The sequence below is a fragment of the Dysidea avara genome, chromosome 8 (genome assembly GCF_963678975.1).
Source record: "Dysidea avara chromosome 8, odDysAvar1.4, whole genome shotgun sequence".
Taxonomy (NCBI): Eukaryota; Metazoa; Porifera; class Demospongiae; order Dictyoceratida; family Dysideidae; genus Dysidea; species Dysidea avara.
This window is the reverse complement of record NC_089279.1, coordinates 18,811,769-18,829,538: the sequence shown is the minus strand read 5'-3', so window position 1 is coordinate 18,829,538 and position 17,770 is coordinate 18,811,769. Positions and strand designations below refer to the sequence as shown.

At 37.9% G+C, this 17,770-nt stretch overlaps 1 protein-coding gene across 3 annotated transcripts in view; it reads left to right on the top strand.

Annotated features, from left to right (window-relative positions):
• LOC136263250 (FRAS1-related extracellular matrix protein 3-like) overlaps positions 1-17,770 on the top strand; it is a 51,529-nt gene extending 33,759 nt beyond the window's left edge. For all 3 annotated transcript variants that reach the window (XM_066057756.1, XM_066057758.1, XM_066057757.1), the window contains 2 exons: positions 17,221-17,358; positions 17,411-17,770. In XM_066057756.1, coding sequence (XP_065913828.1) covers positions 17,221-17,358; positions 17,411-17,613 — 341 coding nt within the window. In that variant the 3' untranslated portion in view covers positions 17,614-17,770. The remainder of the gene's footprint in view (positions 1-17,220; positions 17,359-17,410) is intronic.

Sequence of the window (17,770 nt, the reverse complement as noted above, 5' to 3'; positions counted from 1 at the left end):
GATATCTAGAGCGGCCAAGAATCAATAATGTTACTACAACTGACTATGATTACCAAAGAATACCTTGGCTGTAAAACAGGCAAATAAAAGTAACTGGCAACCAAAACAGTTGATATCTGAAGCGGTCAAGAATAAAAGTTAAGTTGATACAAATTATTACAATTATTAACTTACAACATTGAATCTTAATCATTTAACTATGTTCTATACATTCACCCTTGCTACATCCTAAATTAATTCCTTGTAACTCTAATTGGCTGGTAATTTGGCCACCTTTTTTTCTTTACACTGACTGTTGAACAAGGCAACCAAATTACCAGCCAATTAGAGTTACAAAGAAATAATTTAGGATGTAGCAAGGGTGAATGTATAGAACACAGTTGAATGATTGAGATTCGATGTTGAAAATTAATAATTGTAGTAAGTCGTATCAACTTAACTTTTATTCTTGGCCACTTCAAATATCAGCTGTTTTTATTGCCAGTTACTTTTATTTTCCTGTTTTACAGCCAAGGTATTCTTTGGTAATCATAGTCAGTTGTAGTAACATTATTGATTCTTGGCCGCTCTAGATATCAGCTCTTTCAGTTACCCATTAATTTCATGGAGTGTTTTTCCACAGCTTATCTGTTTTTACATGGGGTTACAGATACTTGTAGTTTCTTGGATGCACCTTTTTTTTACTACAGCAAAGGTGTTTTGGGGGGGTATTCCTTACTGATATAATCTATGACGGAGGCTACTATATGGAGGTACCAGTACTACATAGCTTTCACGATAGGTCACAAGATCATGCCCATTCTTCATTCTATGCATTATTGATCTATCGATTGAAACCACCACCAAATGACACACCCCTTTTATGCTAGCTGTATTTCAGTGACCACACACCTTGAAGTTGGAAGGCTGACTCAAGATACTCTAATAATCAATCGAAATCACGCCCCTTTTGAGCAAGCATACATCTTTGCATGCTGACTCGAGGTACTTTAATACAGCAGTCACCCTAATAGAACAGTCACATGTTGATAGCTAGCTGTATGCCTTAACAAAAAACTAAACAAACTAGTATATTAAAAATTATAAATTTAAAAGTGAAGTAGGAGTGCAAACGATAAAAAGTAATGAAACAAGAGATGAACGATGGTAGCTATTACAGCATAGCTTGGTGGGAAATCTCTACTTTGGCATTGAACACAAAATAATTGCTATACCATGCCAAAGTAGGGATTTCCCACCGAGCTATGCTGTAATAGCTACCATTGTTCATCTCTTGTTTCACTGCTTTTTATCACTTGGATTCCTACGTCACTTTTAAATTTATAATTTTTAATATATATACTAGTTAATTTTTTTAGTATTAACATCATTGCAGCCATTTCTTGGTTGCCACCTTTGATCTCACAACTTTTTTCACCCAAGGATTTTAAGCCGCGTGATTTTTTAACAGCTTGGCTGTTTTGTGTGGATTTGTGTGGATTTTTTAACAGCTTGGCTGTTTTCTGTTAACAGCTTGGCTGTTTTGTGTGCTAACTTTGGGGTTTATTTTTACTCACATTTCTTCTTTTCTATAGGTAGACACAGTGGTAATTATTGAAGACAGACCTATAAATGTATTGCATTGCATTGCATGATTTACTGTATTTATTTATTTATTTATTTACACTGAGCAGTCAGCAATACTGGTATGTTCAGTAAAAAGCAAAAAGAAAGAAAGAAAATCATACACTCACATTGGTACGGTAATTTGAAATGTTAATAGTCAAAGTGATCTAGTTTGATTAGGAATTGTGGTAATGAGTTCCATTTTTGTACTGTTCTGGAAAAAAAAGCTTTTTTGGTATGATGTTGTAGATGTCGTTGGAAGTATGAAATGATGCTGATGATATTGCCTGTTTTATGTGATCATTGAAAGATAGTAGATGGGGATAGATATACGAAAAATTGGTTGTGGAATGCTTTGTAAAATGTTAGCAGTCTAGATATCTTACATCGAGTTTGAAATTCTGGCCAGGAGAATCTTGTGGTGACTGCTCCATTAGAGTATCTTGATCCGCAATTTTACACTTAGTTGATTTTTGCTTTATAACCTTGTAGCTGTAACTCTATTGCTATTCAAACTATCAAAAGGCACTGCTACGGTGATCAGCCTATCTACACACCAATTTTCAAGTTATTCCTATACTCGGTTTACCCTGTAGCCTTGACAGAAGTTTGATCTTGTTTTTATGTGAATTAACACTCATAACTCTTTGGATATTCATTAGATTCACAGCAAACATGGTACATGAATTCATCTTTATACTCTCTTCATTTTTTCAAGGATTGAGGCAAACAAGCTATATGTTTGTGCTTATAGCAATTTTTGCAAAGTGTGCAAAAAGAAAAATTGAAGCCTCCGTACAGCATAAGAAGAAAAAAACAAAGAAATTAAAATGAAACTTTGAATGCCTATATCTTGCAGATGGCTTTTGTGAATTTCATCAAATTTGCTGTGTGGTCTTCCCTACCTGGCAGACATTTATAATACAAAAATGTGTACTTTGGAGAAGGGGCCATGGAGCTATATGCACGCATAAAAAAACAGTTTTCTTTTTTCCTGTAAATATACTCATGGTGTGAGGTGCGCCAGCTTTCTTGGCTGCATGACACACTACAGTGTGTCTTGATACAAGTACACAAAAAATTGGGAATTTTAATTGACCATAGCACATCAATAAAAAGTGCTGAAACAAGCTGGAGTAGTGCACGATATTAAATCACAGTAAAACAATAATAAGTGTTATATCCCTATCAACACCTCACACCGTGAGGAGCTAGTAGGGATCACACACCTAGTACACCTCACACCTCACACCGTTATATCCCTACTATCCCTGCTAGTAGCGATATAACACTTCTTATTATTGTTTTACTGTGATTTCATATCGTGCACTACTCCAGCTTGTTTCAGCACTTTTTATTGATGTGCTATGGTTCCTATTCTAGTTTAAAATTCCAATATTTTGTGTACTTGTTTATTAACTTTTTTTGTAAACTAAAATTATTATGACTGAACCCATCCATACCACATCAAAAAAATGGCTCTGCACACCCCAGCTACCAATTATTGTCTGAAAAGTGAAGTATCCATTACGCTACATTGTCAGCTATGTTCAATTCACTCAGCAACATTACAAATCAAGAACTTTTTGAAAAGCACCTCTGCTAACAAAGTAGCCACTATGAAATATATGGACAATTTCCATTAGGAAGAAAGCCATCACATGCTACTGCCAAATCAATGCTTTTTGCTGTCAGCCACAATGAATGGGATGTGGTAACAGTGCTGAAATTAGCACGTGATGGCTTCCCTTCGTAACGGAAATTGTCCGTACTTTTCTTACTACTGAGTAGCTATTTTGATTGCAGAGATGCTTTTTAAACAATTCTTGATTCATACCGCTGTGTAACAAGTTGAACATAGCTGACAATGAAGCGTAATGGATACTTCACTTTTCAGACAATAATTGATATAGCTGGGGCACGCAGTGCCATTTCAGATGCGGTATGCGTGGGTTCACCAGTCATATAATTATTTACAAAAAAGTTAACAAACAAGTACACAAAAAATTAGAATTTACAACTAGAGTAGGGACCATAGCACATCGATAAAAAGTACTGAAACAAGTTGGAGTAGTCCGTGATACTAAATCACAGTAAAACAATAAGAAGTGTTAAACAAGTTGGAGTAGTCCATGATATTAAATCATAGTAAAACAATAAGAAGTGTTATATCCCTACTGTGCATTTCCATTATGGTATCTTGAGCACAGTAGGGATGTGTTATATCCCTACTGTGCTCAAGATATCATAATAAAAATGCACAGTAGGGATATAACACATTTTATTGTTTTACTGTGATTTAATATCGTGCACTACTCCAGCTTGTTTCAGTACTTTTATCAATGTGCTGTGGTCCCTACTCTAGTTGAAAATTCCAAATTTTTTGTGCACTTGTTTATAAATTTTTTTGTAAATAATTATTATGATTGGTGAACAATGCATATCGCATATGAAATGGCATCGCACATTGATTATCATCTGAAAAGTGAACTATCCATTATGTTTCATTGTCAGCTCTGTCAACCTGTTACACAGCATTATGAATCAAGAGCTTTTCGAAAAGCACCTCTGCAATCCATGCATAATCGCATATTGAAAGAAAGAAATAGTGCCGTGCATCCCAGTTTATCATCTGAAAAGTGAAGTATCCATTACGCTTCATTGTCAGCTTTGTTCAACCTGTTAGTCTGTTACACAGCATTTTGAATCAAGAACTGTTCGAAAAGCACCTTTGCAATCAGAGTAGCCACTATGATAAATACAGATGATTTCCATTTCGAAGGGAAGCCATCACGTGCTACTGCTAAATTGATACTTTTCACTGTCAGCAAAGATGAATGGGTCACAAAGGAGGACACTAGTAAGTCCATGAAGAATGCATTTTACATACTGCGGTATGCCAAAAGACACCTGTCGGGCCAAAGCAATGCTGAACAGTGAAAAAATCAAGCCTGTAGCTTTAGCCATTATCAAGTTATGCTTGTCTGAAGACATCAGTCAGTTACTTACTTACTCAGTCAGTCAGTCAGTCAGTAGAAAATCCCATCAAATAAAACTTTTTAAAATTCTGTAGCAACTTGTTGAAAGTGCTTCGGGTTGATCTGAAACTTGTTTATGCTTAGTTTTACCTAACCAATACTGCCTCATTGTTGTCTGGGAAAATTGAGGCTGGTTGTTGGGTGATATTATTTTGTGGGCCACACCTACTCTTTTGTGGTCCCTACTATGCAGTACTATTGTACTGTATGATACCATAGGTACTTGTGCTTTGCCTGATATATGCACATGAGCATGAGGGCATTAGCCCGAGTAAGAGTGCGTATATATCAGGTAAAGAACTCAGACCCTTGGTATAACTATTAGACTATATATTATATATACAGTGTTGGGGGTAACGCGTTACTTATGTAATGCATTATATAATAATTATTTCTTTTGTAGTAACAAAGTAATATTGCAAAATACGCTATTAAAACAGATAATACAACTCAAGTACTTTACTTACAAATGTAACGTGTTACCTAAGTAATGAAGTTACTGTAACGAGTGTAATATTATGAAATATTATTACTACAAGTAACGAAGTTACTAATCTCGTTAGTAATGCACTGAGTAATTCCCTAGCCGCAACGAGGTAACAAAGCCTACTAAATGAAGATTATTCACCAGCTTCTTACTTATAATCAAGATTTGCACATTGTCCAACAACGCAATCATGTCACGTGATAAGGTGGTAGTTTCACATGTGCCAGCTTAAGGCTGTGGACACAAAGTAATATAATATGTAATGTTATTATAATTACTTTATTATATAACTGTAACTAGTTGCAAGTAATATGTAACGAGTTACATTTAAAAAGTAATTGCCCCCAGCACTATATATATCTAATCCAAAACAGCCAAGCTGTAAAAAAACAGTGCGGCCCTCAAAAAGGCTATGGTGAAAAAAGATGTGAAATCCAAGGTGGCGGCCAAGAAATGGCTGTGATGGTAGGTTAATGGTAAAAATTTTAATAATGACAATTCAGGTAAATTTTGTGAAGCAGCACAAAAATTCACCTGAATTGTCGTTATTAAAATTTTTACCATTAACCTACCATCACAGCCATTTCCTGGCCGCCACCTTGGATTTCACATCTTTTTTCACCATAGCCTTTTTGAGGGCCGCACTGTTTTTTTACAGCTTGGCTGTTTTGGATTAGATTTCATTTCTTTTTGTATTTGTATACCCCAAAGCCGGCCTATGGCCAGCTTTGGGACTTTTTTAACCTATGTTTTTTTTCTTTACTACAGGAAGAAGAAAAGATGAAGTACTTTAAATATTTTATCAGTAAATGTACAAATTATATATATAATACATATGTGACCGGATTTGCGAAAAGGGGCCTTCCACACACATCCAATTTGCCAACTTTGACAATTGATAACTTCAGATTGGAAAGAGCTATTGCCTTGAAATTTGGGCAGTGGTGATTTCTTTGCAGCTGAACTCTCTACAAGGTAATTTCTTCTAGCTGATCTCTCTACAGGGAGATTTGTTTGTAGCTGAACTATCTACAAGGTAACTTCTTCTAGCTGATCTCTCTACAGGGTGATTTGTTCGTAGCTGAATTCTGTACAGGTGATTTGTTTGCAGCTGAGCTCTTTACAAAATGGTTTCTTTGTAGCTGAACTCTCTACAAAGTAACTTCTTCTAACTGATCTTTCTACAGGGTGATTTGTTTGTAGCTGAACTATCTACAAGGTAATTTCTTCTAGCTGATCTCTCTACAGGATGATTTGTTTGTAGCTGAATTCTGTACAGGTGATTTGTTTGCAGCTGAGCTCTTTACAGAATGGTTTGTTTGTAGCTGAACTCTCTACAAGGTAATTTCTTCTAGCTGATCTCTCTACAGGGAGATTTGTTTGTAGCTGAACTCTCTACAAAGTAACTTCTTCCAACTGATCTTTCTACAGGGTGATTTGTTTGTAGCTGAACTATCTACAAGGTAATTTCTTCTAGCTGATCTCTCTACAGGGTGATTTGTTTGTAGCTGAATTCTGTACAGGTGATTTGTTTGCAGCTGAGCTCTTTACAGAATGGTTTCTGTGTAGCTGAAGTCTCTACAAGGTAATTTCTTCTAGCTGATCTCTCTACAGGGACATTTGTTTGTAGCTGAACTATGTACAAGGTAACTTCTTCTAGCTGATCTCTGTACAGGGTGATTTGTTTGTAGCTGAACGATCTACAAGGCAACTTCTTCTAGCTGATCTCTCTACAGGGTGGTTTCTTTGTAGCTGAACTCTCTACAAGGTAACTTCTTCTAGCTGATCTCTCTACAGGGTGATTTATTTGTAGCTGAATTCTGTACAGGTGATTTGTTTGCAGCTGAGCTCTTTACAAAATGGTTTCTTTGTAGCTGAACTCTCTACAAGGTAACTTCTTCTAACTGATCTTTCTACAGGACAATTTGTTTGTGGCAGAATTTTATACAGGGTGATTTCTTTGCAGCTGAACTCTCTACATGGTGGTTTCTTTGTAGCTGAACTCTCTACAAGGTAACTTCTTCTTGCTGATCTCTCTACAGGGTGATTTGTTTGTAGCTGAACGATCTACAAGGTAACTTCTTCTAGCTGATCTCTCTACAGGGTGGTTTCTTTGTAGCTGAACTCTCTACAAGGTAACTTCTTCTAGCTGATCTCTCTACAGGGTGATTTGTTTGTAGCTGAACGATCTACAAGGTAACTTCTTCTAGCTGATCTCTCTACAGGGTGGTTTCTTTGTAGCTGAACTCTCTACAAGGTAACTTCTTCTAACTGATCTTTCTACAAGGCAATTTGTTTGTGGCAGAATTTTATACAGGGTGATTTCTTTGCAGCTGAACTCTCTACATGGTGGTTTCTTTGTAGCTGAACTCTCTACAAAGTAATTTCTTCTAGCTGATCTCTCTACAGGGTGATTTGTTTGTAGCTGAATTCTGTACAAGTGATTTGTTTGCAGCTGAGCTCTTTACAGAATGGTTTCGTAGCTGAACTCTCTAATAGGTAACTTCTTCTAACTGATCTTTCTACAGGGCAATTTGTTTGTGGCTGAATTTTCTACAGGGTGATTTCTTTGCAGCTGAACTCTCTACTTGGTGGTTTCTTTGTAGCTGAAATCTCTATAAGGTAACTTCTTCTAGCTGATCTCTCTACAGGGTGATTTGTTTGTAGCTGAATTCTGTACAGGTGATTTGTTTGCAGCTGAGCTCTAAACAGAATGGTTTGTTTGTAGCTGAACTCTCTACAAGGTAACTTTTCTAGCTAATGTCTCTACAAGGTGACTAGTTTGTAGCTGAACTCTCTACATGGAGGTTTCTTTGTAACTGAACTTTCTACAAGGTGACTTCTTCTAGCTGATCTAACACAGGGTGATTTGTTTGTAGCTGAACTCTCTACAAGGTAACTTCTTCTAGCTGATCTCTCTACAGGGAGATTTGTTTGTAGCTGAACTCTCTGCAGGTGATTAGTTTGAAGCTGAACTCTCTAAATGATGGTTTCTTTACAGCTGAACTCTCTACTTGGTGGTTTCTTTGTAGCTGAAATCTCTACAAGGTAACTTCTTCTAGCTGATCTCTCTACAGGGTGATTTGCTTGTAGCTGAACTATCTACAAGAAAACTTCTTCTAGCTGATCTTTCTACATGGTGATTTGTTTGTAGCTGAATTCTGTATAGGTGATTTGTTTGCAGCTGAGCTCTTTAAATAATGGTTTCTTTGTAGCTGAGCTCTCTCAAGGTAACTTCTTCTAGCTGATGTCTTTACAAGGTCACTAGTTTGTAGCTGAATTCTCTACATGGTGGTTTCTTTGTAACTGAACTCTCTACAAGGTAACTTTTTCTAGCTCATCTTTCTACAGGTTGATTTATTTGTAGCTGAATTCTGTACAGGTGATTTGTTTGCAGCTGAGCTCTTTAAAGAATGGCTTCTTTGTAGCTGAACTCTCTACAAGGTAACTTCTTCTAGCTGATGACTCTACAAGGTCACTAGTTTGTAGCTGAGCTCTCTACATGGTGGTTTCTTTGTAACTGAACTCTCTACAAGGTGACCTCTTCTAGCTGATCTTTCTACAGGGTGATTTGTTTGAAGCTGAACTCTCTACAAGGTAACTTCTTCTAGCTGATGTCTCTACAGGGAGATTTGTTTGTAGCTGAACTCTCTACATGATGGTTTCTTTGTAGCTGAACTCTCTACAAGGTAACTTCTTCTAGCTAATCTCTCTACAGGGAGATTTGTTTGTAGCTGAACTCTCTACATGATGGTTTCTTTGTAGCTGAACTCTCTACAAGGTAACTTCTTCTAGCTAATCTCTCTACAGGGAGATTTGTTTGTAGCTGAACTCTCTACATGATGGTTTCTTTGTAGCTGAACTCTCTGCAAGGTAACTTCTTCTATTGGTCTCTCCACAGGGCGATTTGTTTGTAGCTGAACTCTCTACATGGCGGTTTCTTTGTAGCTGAACTCTACAAGGTGATTTTTTCTAGTTGAACTATCTCTTTCCATAGTTGTATGAACTCCCTACAAGGTAACTTCTTCTAGCTGATCTCTCTACAGGGTGACTTGTGTGTAGCTGATCTCTATACAGGTTTCTTATTTCTAGCTGATCTCTTGAATTCTCTTCAGGGTGACGGCTCTATTAGGATGACTGCTCTATTAGAGTATCTCGATCTCGCACTTGCTGCTCCAAGTTGGATTTCGTGTTATAACTCCGTGGCTTTAAGTCTGATTCTTCTACACCATTGATGAGCCTTTCTAAGATAATTACTCCAGCTGTACAACGATTTTCAAAGCATTACCCCAAGCGGTTTATCTGGTAGGCGTGGCAAGCAGTCCTTTTTTTTTTATTAGCTAATCTCGATTGCGTAATTGTTACACACTGTTGGTTTTTTCGTTGTATCTTCCTGTTTTTTAGCTCGATTTCTTTCAAACCACAAAAGGTTTGAGGTTCAATAGTTAACCTATTCACCCACCGATTTTCAGCTTCTTCCCATACGCGGTTTACCCTGTAGGCGTGACAACATATTGGTGTTATTTTTCGTGAATAATCGCTCATAACTCTTTGCCTGTTTATCGTATTCCAGCCAAAGTTGGTACCGAGATGTGCCTTTATATCCCCCTTCTGTGTGCCAAATTTCAAGGCAATTGGATATGGAGTTCGAGTTTTATAGCAGTTTTTGTAAGTGTGCGACAAGAAAAAGAAAAAGAAGAAGAAAAAACGAAGAAACTGAGCCAATTTTTGAAGTCGAATATCTCGGGAACGCGCGAAGCGATTTCGCTCAAATTTGGAATGTGGAGTGCTGCAGTTGGGGGGCATGTCCACAGCAAAAATCGTCTTGTTTCATCAAGGAAGCACAGAGCTACGGAGGTGCGAAAATTGCGTTTTCTTTCTTCCTGTCAATATACTCACGGGTGTTACGCGCCGGCTTCTTGGGCCGCACGACACACTACCGTGTGTCTTGATATATATATATATATATTGTTTAGTACACAAAAATGGAATTTTCAACTAGAATAGGGACCACAGCACATCGAAAAAAGTACTGAAACAAGCTGGAATAGTGCACGATATTAAATCATAGTAAAACAATAAGAAGTGTTATCTCTACTGTGCATTTCCATTATGGTATCTTGAGCACAGTAGGGATATAACACTTCTTATTGTTTTACTGTGATTTAATATCATGCACTACTCCAGTTTGTTTCAGTAGTTTTTATGATGTACTATGGTCCCTACTAAAGTTGAAAATTCCAATTTTTATGTACTTGTTTGTTAACTTTTTTGTAAATAATTATTATGACCGGTGAACCCACGCATACTGCATTTGAAATGGCACCATGCACCCAATCTATATCAATTATTGTCTGAAAGTGAAGTATCCATTACGCTTTGTTGTCAGCTATGCACAACCTGTTACACAGCATTGCAAATCAAGAGCTGTTCGAAAAGCACCTCTGCAATCCACGCATATACTGAAAGAATGAAATTGTGCCGCGTGCCCCAGCTATCAAGACTCACGGTAGTGAGTCGCGAGACCAAGAAAAGCACAAAGCGCGCGCCCACAATAATAAGCACGCGACCACTACTGTGAGTCATTTACATGAGGGATCGATTGTGCAATCTTTTAAAATCCGCATGGCGAAATCTCAGGCTTACTAAAAGATTCCACCTCGAAACCAGGGGCATGTAACCTTTGTATAATGAGTAACTACCACACGAAAAATCAGGCGAATTGTTGGAGTAGTTTGTTCCATCGCCCACCCATTTACCATGCGTAAATGAAATTATTTATTCAAATGTGCATCGTTCTTTTTTCATTTTCTTCGTCATCGCATCCCATTGAAACGATTTTCTTTCAACCATGAAGTCGTATTGTAAAAAGGCTGCGGCTATCAGGGGCTTTTTACACAATGTATCTGTACATTTAATTTCGCTACAAGTTGTTTGTTAGTTTATGAGATCGCTTTTGTGCTCTTTGAAGATTCAAACTTGCCGCTATGACGTCGAGGTGTTGGCTCTCGCCTCAATTCCCAAACAGTGTGGAAGTGGGCAAGGTCATTAGCCATAATGAGCTGGCTGATTTGATAGACACTGTGCTGTCAACTCTTGGTTTAATTGTGAGCAGTCACTGATTTGTTTTAATTTCGCCATGGTATGCCTCCACTGACTCGTCAACGTGACTCCGGCCCATGCAGGGCCGTACATAGCTAGGGACCCGCCGATTATGCTCATAATTTTACCTATTATGCTATGCTGCACTGCTCAAAATTTACCTATTATGCTTAAATATATGCTCAATACTTACCTATTACGCTCAAATTATGCCCAATTATTTATGCTTCAGTTCCCATGCTCTTTTCAATTTATGGATAAATAATAAGTGGCTGAAGCACAAACTTACTTGTCAAAATGTATATCACAGAAAAGATCGATATACTCTAATAGAACAGTCAGTTATATGATTGTTCTATTAGAGTTACTGACTGTTCTATTAGAATATATCGATCTTTTTGTGATAGCTATTTTGATAAGCAAGAATTCATACTATTACACAAATATTCTACCTATTATGCTAGCATTATGCTCAATGCTTTCAGACACCTATTATGCTCATAATTATGCCAGCATAATCGGCGGGTCCCTATACATAGCTATAGCCAGCTGTTTCATACCCGCTGTAGTGATACAGTTGAAGTAATTTACTGCTACATTACCCGTGCACGTCTCTAATCCCACCCCAGCCCTTCAGTGCCTGTGAAACTTCAGTGTTGACTTAAAAAGCCAGCATCAACTCACATGATCACCTTTCAGTCACAGCTCTTCGCAGACCCTCATGCAACCACCCACAATTATAGAAACTCTTTAATGATAGCATGATATATTGTAATAGTAAACATTTACATTATGATAAAATGACTACAATAGCACAAGAAGCCAGGTACACTAGTGTTTGGCTATGAAGTACCACCAAGAGTGATAATATAGTAGTGGGGTCTTGGTAGCTACCACATATTATTTTTTCTTCACCATTTGCGTGATTTGTCCATTGACCATAAACTCACCTGCCAACAGTCACAACATCAGTATCCACCCTGCATATACAGAAAGGGATACAGTATGGTAAGGCACAGCTAACTAAAAACATGTAATCATAATCAGACTAACATGTCAACAAACACTTACTTCCACTATTATGATTATTGTTAAAGTGAGCATCCAACATAGTCATTCCCAAGATATATTCAGCATACTGCAGCAATTGATCACCAATTTTGGAATATATTACTTGACTTCTTTTGTGGTTCTCACCTACATTGTTGACATAACAATTTTTGTTGCTAGGAGACATATAGACTAGGAGGGACTATTGGTTATAGCATAATGGTAAACAAGTTACAACAGCAAAGGAAATTTTAATAAACTAGCAGTGATTGGATAGTTGATAGACAAAAGTAGAAGACAATTTGTAGTTTTTCCAGTCCTGATTGTTTGAGGATAAGCACATTAGCTGAAAAAAGCAATGTGTTATCCTACCACCCCCCTTGGATGTAAGTGGGGCTTTACAAGGCGAATTGACATGAAACTGCTGCTTCACTATGGGGCATTTGACAATCATTCATTAAGCACCCAAGTATTTTTCTACGCTGTCTAATCCCCCACGTTGCAACTGGAGCCAATGGTGGGGATTTAACACAATAGGTTTGTCCTACCATGGGGCATTTAACATTCGGTTGTGCCCACTATAGCCCTATATATGCCCGAAGGGGAGGGGGTTAGTAGGGCAATACGTTGATATGTGCATTATATATAATATGGTGCATCTACTGGGGTAAGTAGACTAAGCCTGTACCTTGTGGGCCTAAGCATGTTCCTCTCCTGTTTTGAAAAATAATCTTTTATTGCCTGCCCCTAACTGGAGTTTGCTTGACACCTTCACCATCACAAAAAACTATCTAAAATGGTTAATTTAGCTTTGACCATTGGCAAACTACAACACTCAACAATTATATCAGAGTATACATAACTCTATATGTACCACTCTGCGTGGGCAGTTCAAAGGCACCGCCAGTGCCATAATTTGTATATTGCACTGCTGCAGACCGCAGCGAGTGCATTATAACTTATAACGCACTGGTTGCGGTTTTGTAGACCACAACGAGTGCATTATAAGTTATAATGCACCGACCGCAGTGCAATATCTGTTGCACTGGCTTCGGTTTTGTGCAGCATAGCACAAGTGCCAGTGGCGAAGACCACTATGATACCTCACCTAATAGGTGGAAAGACACTACACAGATCACTCGAATTCTTTTATAGCCTGACATGTAAAGGTCGATTGTGGGCCATAACGTCACCAATACGTATAATGTTTACAAGCAGCCAATGGCGATCGAAAAAGCCAACGTGGGTGGCCACAACTCTAGTCTACATATATATATATTAACGTACTTATACACCTTACTAGTCTGGTGCCATCTTAGCCCAGATTAAACTGTAGTCCACTTCGACAATGACTCAATAAAACAAATAAATTCTAAATAATACTAACCTTTACGTTCGATTGTGGTAACCAGTTTTGTCATGCCACCAGATTCGAGTTTATCCAGTGTGAATAGTAAGAATTAGACTAATATCATTTAGTAGTTAGGTTTTGTTTACTTAAACTGTCTATTTAGCTGCTTTTTTTCGCTCGAGAGAATCACTATGGCGATTAGTCTGGTGCTTAGTCTATATGGCACGCTGGCATGCTGAGCACTACATGATGAGAGTGGAACAGCGAATGCAGGTTAGTGATATAACCCATAGCGTACTAGCTTTCAATATCTCAGGTGGCTGCAGTACTGCAAAGGGGACGTCATCGCAACGTCAGGCTTGGTTACCCACAATCGATGTTAGAAACCTGGCCTTTATAAGTGTTACAGCTGTCTTGTGAGACTCTCCCCACCTATTAGGTGAATGGTACATAACAGTTATACAACATGTACTCATGCTCTGCCTGTATAAACGCACTTGCCTTCGGGCCTGACGGCCCTCAGGCTCGTGCATTTATATCAGGCAGAGCACTCGTGGCCGTTGTATAACTATATAATATCTGCCCAGTTACTATATAGTAGGGTCCATGGTTGTCTCAGATCTGCACATGTTATCATCACATCAATCGATTGATGCATAGTAATTATGGTATACTGTATGTACGCATTGAGCTGAGCCCTCAAAAATATTAACTTATTAGTTTTGTAGTATTGACTTACTTGCTAATCATTCAAATGCCTGACACATTATTTATAGCCAAAGGTTTCACCATACATTAGAGGAAGCCATAAAAGTATATAGCCTTTCCTGAACTGTTGATGGAAGCATTTGTCTGTTCTTGACAACTTTGTTGTCATCACCAACCATCTGGTTGGTTGAAATGTTGAGAAAAAATCTTTCATTGTTAGCTGTTTTCTCACTAGGGTTCAGCTCAACTTGTTTGCGGTCTGACCCACACAGCTTCTAGAACAAGCCAGCAGAGCTGCTCAGCTGCAAGGATCTGGCCTACAAAAGCATATATATTTATAATCCCAGGAAGGTACTATGGCGTGGGGGGTTCCTGTCTAAAATTATGATGGTAGTTATATATCCGTTTACAATGACTTATATACACGAACATACTCGGCAATTCGCTGAGAGAATAGTGTGATGCATTTAGCGCCTTCATGTCCATTCCGAGGCATACATTCAGTAACAACTCGCAGCCGATTCGCCTCCACTTGTTACGCACACAGACTAGTTATATCACCAATCCACCGCTTCAGGAAGAACCATTAAGATGGTAGCCTCAACTTTGTCACTATCCCCGGTTCTTATTTTCACGTGAAACATCAAGCAAAATATCACGTGAGTCCTTGAGGGAAATTTGAACAGTTTGAACGAGTTTTCTCTTAGCAAGTCACTTTTAGTAGCACTTCTAAACACTGAACTTGAAGCTTTTGCTACTGATTTAGCTAGCTAATCTGATACTGAAGCTGTTATTATGCATGCATGCAGTGTCTCCTATGTAATATAATAGCCAATCTTCAGTAACTGTATGTTCTCCATTCAACAAAAAGTAGTGATATCCTGTGCCAAAAACAGCCCAGCTGTAAAAAAAGGCGAGGCCAAGAATGCACAAGTACATGTTCATGGAGTAACTACAACCAAAAGACATAATATCAAAATCTGGCCAAGAAAGCATTTACAGTATAGGCACTTTTATGCATTCATTTTCTATATGCTTCACATTATCACATCCAGCTAGCTGTACATGTGTGCTTGCAATGTAAACAATACTACTGAGACGATAAAAGATGATTACACTACATTGTTACTAAAATTAATTTAGCTAAAAATTTACAATTGGTTTCTACTTGGCCATCTTTTTATTTAAATATACAGTGCAAAAAGATGGCCAAGTAGAAACCAATTGTAAATTTTTAGTTAAATTAATTTTAGTAACAATGCAGTGTAATCATCTTTTATCGTCTCAGTAGTATTGTTTACATTGCAAGCACACATGTACAACTAGTTGGATGTGATAATGTGAAGCATATAGAAAATGAATGCATAAAAGTGCCTATACTGTAAATACTTTCTTGGCCAGATTTTGATATCATGTCTTTTGGTTGTAGTTACTCCATGAACATGTACTTGTGCATTCTTGGCCTCGCCTTTTTTTACAGCTGGGCTGTTTTTGGCACAGGTATCAATTATTGTCTGAAAAGTGAAGTATCCGTTACGCTTCGTTGTCAGCTATGTTCAACTTGTTACACAGCAGTATGAATCAAGAACTATTCAAAAAGCACCTCTGCAATCAAAATGGCTACTATGAACACACAGACAATTTTCGCTATGAAGGGAGCCATCACATGGCACCACCAAATCAACACTTTTCGCTATCAGCAAAGATGAATGGGGCACAAAGGAGGACACTGGTAAGTCCATGAAGAATGCATTGTACATACTGCGGTATGCCAAAAGGCACCTCTCAGGCTGAAATGACATTGAACAGTAACAAAATCAAGCCTGTAGCCTTAACCATTATCAAGTTACGCTTATCTGAAGGCATCAGTCAGTCAGTTAGTCAGTCAGTTACTCGGTCAGTAGAGAATTCCATTAAATAAAGTTTTTTTTAAAAATTCCATAGCAACTTTTTGAAGGTGTTTTGGCTCGATCTGAAAGCTTCTTTGGGCCTTAGTTTGACCTAACCAATAGTGCTTCATCATTGTCTGGGAAAATTGAGGCTGGTTTTTGGGTGATATTATTTCATGGGCCACACCTACTCCTTTGTGGTCCCTCGTCTGAGTAGTGTAGCTGTACCGTAGTTACATAGTTAGTTACTATAGTTTAGTTAGTGTAGCTAGTTGTAACATTGTATTGTTCACCATTAACTATTCACTACACATTATCATCTGGAAAGTGAAGTATCCATTATGCTTTGTTGTCGGCTGTGTTCAACCCATTACACAGCAGTACGAATCGAGAACTGTTCGAAAAGCACCTCTGCAATCAAAACAGCCACTATGAAAAATACGGACGATTTCCATTATGAAGGGAAGCCATCACATGCTATCACCAAATTAACACTTTTCGCTGTCAGCATAGATGGATGGGACACAAAGGAAGACACTGGTAAGTCCATGGAGAAAGCATTGTATGTACTGCGGTATGACAAAAGACACCTCTCGGGCCAAAGCAACATCAAACAGTAAAAAATCAAGCCCATAGCCTTAGCTGTTATTGAGTTTGAAAGCATCAGACAGTCAGTCAGTCAGGCAGTCAGTCAGTAGAAAATTCCACTATAGTAAATCATATTTTAAGTTCCATAGCAACTTGTTTAAAGCATTTTGGGTTGATCTGAAAGCTTGTTTGGGTTTAGTTTTACCTAACCAATACAGCCTCATCGTCATCAGGGGAAATTGAGTGTGGTTTCTTGGTGATTGTATTTTGTGGGCTACGCCTACTCCTTTGTGGTCCCTACTATACAGTACTACCGCACAGTATGATATATGGTTATCAAAAATGGCATGTTTTGTATTTTTTAACTACCATACATGCACCATCACATTTTATTGTTTATAGCTATCAACATAAGCTTCAGTAAGCCAAGTTACACTGTTAAGGAAAGTCTTGGACAAGTACATTTTGAATTACTTCTCACTGGGTCATATTCAGATGCCATCATTGCAAAAGTCAAAAGTCGTGACATTACTGCAGCTGGTTGGTAACTACACCATATAGATTAATACAGTGTGATTTTAGATCATTACAGGAAAAGGTGTGGATTACACTTCAGGACCATATCAGGTTGTGTTTCCTCCTGGAGTGACTAGGGCACCATTTAATATTCTGATAAATACTGATGATATTTTAGAGGGGACAGAGAGCTTTCAACTTATTATCAAAAAGAGTTCCCTTCCTACAGGCATTTACCTTGGTGAATATGGTAAATGTACAGTGACTATATACAATTAGGTACTTTTGCTAGTATTTTTGAGCTTGCATACATGTAGTATTAGAACATGAACAGTTTCAACTGAACTAAACTAGAGTGTTTCATAATAATATGTAGTTTTTAGATTCCCTATATCTCTTGTGTGTGTGAAAATTTAGTAATAGTATAATTGGATGA